Source organism: Hypomesus transpacificus, chromosome 9 (assembly GCF_021917145.1).
Source record: "Hypomesus transpacificus isolate Combined female chromosome 9, fHypTra1, whole genome shotgun sequence".
Taxonomy (NCBI): domain Eukaryota; kingdom Metazoa; phylum Chordata; class Actinopteri; order Osmeriformes; family Osmeridae; genus Hypomesus; species Hypomesus transpacificus.
Window position 1 is genome coordinate 6,393,285 of NC_061068.1, and position 7,784 is coordinate 6,401,068.

The following is a 7,784-nucleotide window of genomic DNA, read 5'->3' on the forward strand; positions in this document are numbered from 1 at the left end:
AGTATCATGAGATCTTGGATTTACAATGATTAAATGGGTTTCTTAGATAATATCAAACTGACTGGTTGAGTACTGTATAATGTTAAAAGCCTCTTGACATACTTTATGAAATCATGATGCTTGAGGTTTGTCCTAAATGACTTAAGAATGTTTTTTTCTTTATATTTAATTTAGGTATCCTGAATGTACTAAAATGCAAAAAAAAAATATGTATTACTCTCTACTATATCTATACTGCTTTAATTCTACAATGCATCGGCAATTATGTAATGTGAAAAGTCCGTTGGAAACGTCAATGCACATTAAATCACTGTTAAATCACTGTCCAAACACTGTTGGACTTACTGAACATGTGACTGTGTAACTGTGTGGAGCTGTTGAAAAGATTATTTGGTGCATAAGACAACTTTATGATGGCATGCCATAGTTTCAACCATATCTGCATCAATATGTCAGTATACTGTGTCCTGGGTGGGTTACTAATTGTCTGGCTTCAGTAAGATTGAGATTTGGGAGCCAATTATTTCACTTACTTCACAAGACAAGACGAGGAAAGATGCAGTTCACTGATAAACAGTGACATTTGCGTTTTAGGCCTACAATAGTTACTCTTCTAGTTTTGTCTCATTTTCTTTTGATAAAATACGAATACGCGCATGCACACACACATGTTGACTAAACCTTAATTGCCATTAATTCATTTCCAACTAAAATGGGCAAAGCCATTTTAAGTGGGGTAATTAACAACTTACTTACTCAGGGTCACTCCGACTCACAGGTCTTCTAGTGTGCGCGCGCGACTGATGTCGTACCACAGCCCCTAGCGGGTTGTGCTTGTCCTGTTTTTGCTTTCACCGCACAGGCTATAAAGGCTTACTTCAATGTGCGCCTGAAGTACAACAGCGAGTCCTGCACTGTTCTCTACCGTGAGTGAACTATTGAGCTGTCTTTCACTCAACAAGTCTTTCAAATAAACTTAAAATGCGTGTTCTGAGAAACAACCTGGATATCTCCTGATTTTACTTTCAAGACCAGAGAATTATCCGTTGGTTTACGTTCGGATACGGCAAATTTACTGTCACTTGTTTTTATCTGTTGTATTTAATTTTTTTACGCATGGCTAGTGCGCCACAGATGGATCTGAAAGTTTTGCTTTTTATCGGGCTAACAGCTGTTTTGGCAAATGGTAGGTTAAGTGTAATTGTTATTCACAATAATATGGTAAAAAGTGATTGCAAGATAAGAAATAAGGAAACCATGTAGATGTATCGAACATACATCTTCATTACATTTCGGAAATGAATAACCAAACACTTTATATAGTTTGTCGATTGTGATAATTGTCCATTGACTAAACAGTGTTGTGTTAAGAAACGTATAACTTGTACATTTGTGAATGTGGCACCAGTGGTTTTTTTTTACCTCAACCCATCATCACTTGTTTGCCTGGTGCTGTAAAAAAAAATTCTCCATAGCTGCTCTAATTCATTGAAAGATTCACGAATAAATCATGTGCATTAATCTAGAATATGAGGTTTTATATAAGGAGCTTATTAATGTCGTATTTAGCATTTAACACAAGATTTCCCAAACAAATTTAGGTTCTCCAACACGCAAGGATGTGAGTCAAAGAAGAGAGCTGGTGTCTGCTAAAATGAGTGAACTCCTTGGGACCTCACCAGAGCAGCCAGGCAGGGTTGCCTCTAACAGCGATGGCTCACAGTGTCCCCAGTGTCAACTGTCACAGCCTCGAAGACGTTCCAAGAGATGCACATGTTACACTTACAAAGACAAGGAATGTGTCTACTATTGTCACTTGGACATTATCTGGATCAACACACCAGAGTAAGTGTGATCTTCTCACTAATTCATTTTTACAATAACATGATCTTAACCCTATTCATATTAAATATGCCTGAGATGTTGGCCCAGTTGTCCTAGTAATATTCCTTCCACATTAACACAGAAGCTACACTTTAACTACTGAAAAGATACTGAGCTATTACTTTAGACCATATGTCAATAACCATAGTAACACAGCGTTTTTGGTACATAGGAATTGCAATGTCATTAAATTATTAAGTGTTAGGATAGGTTATAACCAAAGTGTAAGAAGGCACAGCATGGGGGAGGGGTGTTTGGACTAGGAGAGAGTAGATCTTGTAAAGGGGCAAGTGAAGGTTGTGTCACCGAAACAAGATCGATGTTAATCTTCACTCACCCTTTGAAAGCCTAACCGCCCCCATACCAAGTTTCACATGTGCAATAACTTGTACCACTAAGCCATTAGGAAGTGTAACGACATGGCAGTAACTACAATGTTGTTACTAATGGTATTGCTATGTTGTGACATGATAGTTTATGTTATCTTAATGTAAGGTGTTTGTCAGGAATTATTTTTGAATTTAAGTTTTGAAGGCATTGTAAACTTGGGAGTAGTACTAGTAGTAATAGAAGATTAATGAGTCGTGTCATAGTGTAATAGTTCCCAAGCTCTCCACCAGAACAACCTTAACTCACCTATGCATAGATAAATAATATGTTCAGAAGCCCAACAGCTCTTAAACAAAAGTTTTTCATGTTAACTTTCCCATGATTTATGTATTTATGATAATCTAATTTGAACTCTTTTCTGCCAATATGTAGATGTGTGTAATGTAGCTACCAAACTGCTACTACACTAATGTTCTGCACCAGAAAACTGAAAATGTAATAACAATATTCTTAGTGCTGACAAAAACATGTATGGTATTTACTACACAACAAATTATGTATGCAGAATGTGGCAGATATCCAGTAAGTCACTGGCTTCATCTCCCTAAGCAGTAATATCTTTAAAGAATCTTACCTTCCTTTATACACCTGTCCGTTACAGTAGATGTAATTATCCCTCTCTTTCTTTCTCTATCCAGATTCATATTTTTCCAACCACTACATGACCCTCCAACCTTGCCTAACATTACTTTTCAAATACAGTGCTTGTTATTAGTCAAGCCAGCAATGCCCTGCAGATACCCTGACTTGAAAGAAAAACAAGTATGTTTTCTTTGAACAAAATACCATGATAATTCTGAAATGGGCTAAATTTGTGAAACTAATAGCTCATGAAATACCCCACTTCAAAGAGCAACTTAAAGTATTAACATTCCAGTGATAATTGATTGTAAAATTGATATCACACTACGAACATTTCATGTTAAAAAAGGTTTTCAACACAAGACGATGTAAATGACAGTGTATGCTAGCTGTTCAGTGATTTATGTTTTTAGCACCCCATTCATTGCATATTGCCTGAACTCATGTTACAGGCTCCTGGGGTGTGAGTGTATATAACCTGTATGTCAAGGCCAAAGGCACCGCTTAAACCCAAAGGGTCACTAGAGTTTTTGACTGGCGTCTGAGTCTAGCTGGCGGGATTCTGGGGTGGATTTGAGTCTAAGTTCTAAAAAAAATGACAAGGGTGATGATATGCACCTTTAGTCTTTGAGAAGCAAGTCCCTGGGATTGAGGATGTATTGTAGCTCAGATGCCAGATGGTTCATGAGGAGACCATAAATACACAGCAGGAGCCTCTGTCACACAGTGGAGCCAGGTCTCCCACCCTGTCTGTACAGACATTAGACAAGCCTTCTATCCTCACTTTGATTTATGAAGGCATCCTATGCACTTTATGGAGCTGTCCAGTTTTCTAAGAAACCAGGTGGACAGGGAGTGCCACAGGAGACATGCTGCTCAACAGGAGTCTTGTACAGCGTTAAGGAATGAAGGGGGGATATATTGGGTTTTCCATCGCCCTGGTGACTTTGAGAGGGAGTTCCTCCATGTGGTTCCTCCTGTGTTTTGTAAACAACTGTGCCAGCCACTAGAGCAGAACATCCAAAGAGCTCCTCAGAGACCATCCTCTATTTACATGCACAGTTTAAATGCAATCATTGTGAATAATGGACTAACCCTGCACAGCATCTGCTGAGGACATGCATGACTAGAGAGCTTTAATTCCCCTCTTGAATCAAACTACCCAGCACGCTCTTGCTTCAACATTAGAGACTGATTATTATTATTTTTGACATTGTGAAATGGCAATAGTGCAGCTCAATGTCTTGATTTGATCTCAGCAGTACTCTGCTCTGAAGCTCATGGAAATGTGCGGTCTGGACACTTTAATAAGCCTCATCAGTTTTGTCCATCTCCTCAGGAAAGGTGTGATTATTCACTTCCGTTCTGGGTTTATAAGTATTAAGAAATCTGTAGTTTGGTTAGAGAATCTCAAATCTAAACACACACAGTGTCGCTAACAAAGTCTTTCTGAGAAATGATGGTCCGAGGACAGAATTTATAGTAGAAAGGGAACAACTAAGATAACACACAGCCAACAGGTGTTTATCAGGCGGACACTACATCATGGACCCATGACTGTCATCAGAGCATAATATAGATTACAGTAGGAATATATTCATGAATAATAAAACAGAATAATAAGCCACAGTCTTTGTGGTTTCCCAATATAACTAAAATGTAACTAAACAAAACACAAGCCGCAGTCTTTGCAGGAATCCAAAAGACACAGAACGCAGTCTTTGCGGTATCTTGAGCTGCAGTCTTCGCGGTATCTCGAGCCACAGTCTTTGTGGTTTCCCAATATAAATAAAATGTAACTCAACAAAACAAAAGCCGCTATCTTTGCGTGAATGAAAATCAATAGAAAACATAATACAAGTAATACAAGTTATTAAACCCATCTGAGATAAAATTCTAATGCTTTGGTAAAAAGATTTAAGCTGTCTTTTGAAAATGTTTAGTGACCTCTAATAGGCCTGCATTTGATGATCACAGTGTTCTAGCTGGTGTGTAGTTAGTAAGAAAGTTAGCAATGTAGCTAGGTCCTTGTCCATTTAGAGCTTTGTATGTGAGGAGAAGGACATTAAAGTCAATTCTGAAAGTAACAGGGAGCCAGTGTAAAGTAGCTAGGACAGGACTTATGTGTTCTCTCCTTTTTAGTTTTGGTTAATAATCTAGCTGCAGAGTTTTGAATGAGCTGTCTTTCAGTAGTTTTCTTGGGAAGACCAGCGAAAAGTGCGTTACAGTAGTCCAGCAATGATCCACTATTGTGATTAACATAAGCACATAATCAATACCTGATTTCTTCTACAATTCCAAGAGGTAGTCGTAAGTTCTTAAAAAGTAAATTTTGTGTATTGTATTTTAACCCTTTTTATCACAATTCAAGTGATTCAATTCAAACAATGGCATACATTTTGCAGTATCCCTTTGAGTATTTTTCAAATGTAAACATGTTTGTGAATGTCTCAGCTTGTCAATAAGGGAGAACCTCAAGGCTCAATCTCTTCACTGTGCCCTATTTCAGACTAATTACTTCTGTTATAATTCACACCTTGAACTTCTCAAACTTGTTCTGCCAAGCATGTTCTGTTTGGGCTCCCAAACCACATATCCCTAGGTCTACCCCTTCATTCAGGATTCAATCTATTTTTTTTCAATCTGTTTTTTTCTTCACATTTTGTACTCACACATTGTACTGTATGTTTAGTGATGTTGTGCGAGTAATGTGTTTTTGTTGCTGCCGTGTGATGCGTGTTGCCATCATGTTGTCCTGATACCATGTTATGTTGCTACATTGATGTGCTCTCTGTCATACACAAGATTTTTCCGACAGAGGGTCTCTCCCAGAGTCTCTACAAAGTCCATGTCGGGTTTCTTGTGTGATGTGCTAGTTTCCACAGTTGGTTGTTGTTTTACTGCTGTTTGTTTGCTGATGCCATAAAGAATGGGTTTTAACTAACCTGCATGGTCAAAATATATTATTAATAACATTTATATTTGCAGGCACACTGTTCCTTATGGGATGTCCAACTATAGAGGCTCAGAGCGTGTGCGCCGCGCCACCCAGACAGGGAGTGGAGGAAAACAGGCCAAGTCACAACGCTGTGTTTGTGCACTGCAGAGTGACACAGCGTGCAGTAGCTTCTGCAAGGACAGGTAAAACAACGACACATATAAGTGACAACATGCAACTACATGTTTGTTCTGTACATAGTTGTTAAGGGAGCAATAGTGTGCTCTTCAGACACGACATAGGAAACAAAATGAATTTAAGTGTTTTCACTTGGCAGATGCTTTATCTGTACAGCAACTTACTTCTGTATCTTTCTTTTCTCCAGGGAAAGGAAGCCATAGTCAACTGTCTTAAGACCGTTCTGTGATTATCAGTTCTACCTGTCATGACACAGCCATGTTCACCTTAAAGAGCCTTTCGCCCTGACTGAGATGTATTATAGGATCCCAAAGTGACATTGTACACTTAAAAAACCTAGGTAAAGTAATATATCAAGTGTATACCTCCATAGACATCCAGTCATGGACATGTAATTCAGTGGGCACCTTACTGGACTGTACCACAGCTAATGTCTTGTCAGCCAACTAAAGGACTGAAAACTGAAAATCTTCTATTTTCAAGTTTGACATTTAGGAGAGAAACTAGAGAAGAGGGACGTTCATGAAGTGCTCCTTCTGTCCATCTCTCTATGTATCTGCCCCCGCAGATGGGAGGTGTTTTTCATTATTTCCCCATCAGCTGGCTTCGATATGCAAGACTGTCAGACCAAGAAAAAGGCCTATATGGACAATGAGCATTGGCCCTGAAAGACTAATACACAAAATGTTTCTCATGGTGCCTAGTGCACCCTCAAAACATCTTCATAATAAATATATGCTAAGACTTTCCTATTTTTATCTTGATGTGGATCTACACTAATCCAAGACTGGCAAGCCGGTGCACTTGAAGTGGACATAAAATGATCTGAGAGGGTTATTGTTTTTTGGATGTCTCACATATTTGATCCATATGATCAAGTTACATGTTTTCTCCTAAAAGAAAATATGCCAGAACTATATGCTGTGACTCACAAGATCATGTTGTATCCATGTAAAATTTGATTATTCCCAGACGTTCCATAGAGAGTATTTCTCTGACAAAAGGAAGAATCATCTTTCTTGCCTTTTTAGGTAGATGATGTGGAATTGCCTAAAGTCTTAAATTTTATCAAAAATGTCAATTGAGCTTTTGAATGAAATATGCTTAAAATGACCAGTTTAGTGATAGTTAAAAGGTTTACACTTTTATGAGTACTAAGTATTCTTAGTGCTATTGCTTTTGGCAGAAGTGGCACATTCAGTGTCCAAGATATGAAGCTGTGCTTAAACTGAATGATTTAAGCAGAGCATCTCTTCACATATGCAGATTTAAAAAACACATGATTGGAAACATGTTCCAGTTAATCTGACAAACTTGAAGCAAAGTTAGTGACATCCACAAATATGAAACAAAAAAGCATTGGCAATGGTTCGCTTTTTGGATGACTACCACTGTTGTCAACAAACTTTTCTTGCGAGTGAGTTGAACAAGTTTGGCTATGTAAAGAAGAACCAAGTGTATGTTCCATTCATCAAATGCTCACTTTAGAAAGATTGGATATTACTGTATTTTGTTTAGTAGACGTAGATTTATTCAGCTATAAATAGTATAATGTGAGTAAAACTGAGCTGAATACATTTATAACTGTGATCAAATACTTACAGTATAGATGGGTGTTCTTTGGCTGAGAATAAGATACTAAGTTTGCTTTTGGCAGCAAAGACAAAAAACTTTTAGGGGGTGTAGTTTTCCCCTAATATCTCATGCTCGTCAATTACATCCAATAGTACATTCCACTTTTGTCATTATGCTACATAGCAAAATATTCATCTTGTAAATGACTCCCAGTCAT

General features: G+C 38.0%; 1 protein-coding gene across 1 annotated transcript; it reads left to right on the plus strand.

The window, feature by feature from the left end:
- Positions 1-836: 836 nt before the first annotated feature.
- Positions 837-7,423, plus strand: LOC124471268 (endothelin-3). Its single transcript, XM_047025689.1, has 4 exons — positions 837-1,186; positions 1,602-1,845; positions 5,845-5,997; positions 6,180-7,423. Exons 1-4 carry the CDS (start codon positions 1,117-1,119, stop codon positions 6,193-6,195), a joined length of 483 nt encoding a protein of 160 aa, XP_046881645.1. The 5' UTR covers positions 837-1,116; the 3' UTR covers positions 6,196-7,423.
- The last annotated feature ends 361 nt before the right edge of the window (positions 7,424-7,784 follow it).

Bases quoted from the DNA above. Each gene is read 5' to 3' on its own strand.
- LOC124471268 (XM_047025689.1), top strand. From the start codon at position 1,117: ATGGCTAGTGCGCCACAGATGGATCTGAAAGTTTTGCTTTTTATCGGG. The intron at 1,187-1,601 runs GTAGGTTAAGTG...AAACAAATTTAG, and splicing joins AACAGCTGTTTTGGCAAATG to GTTCTCCAACACGCAAGGAT. The intron at 1,846-5,844 runs GTAAGTGTGATC...TTATATTTGCAG, and splicing joins ATCTGGATCAACACACCAGA to GCACACTGTTCCTTATGGGA.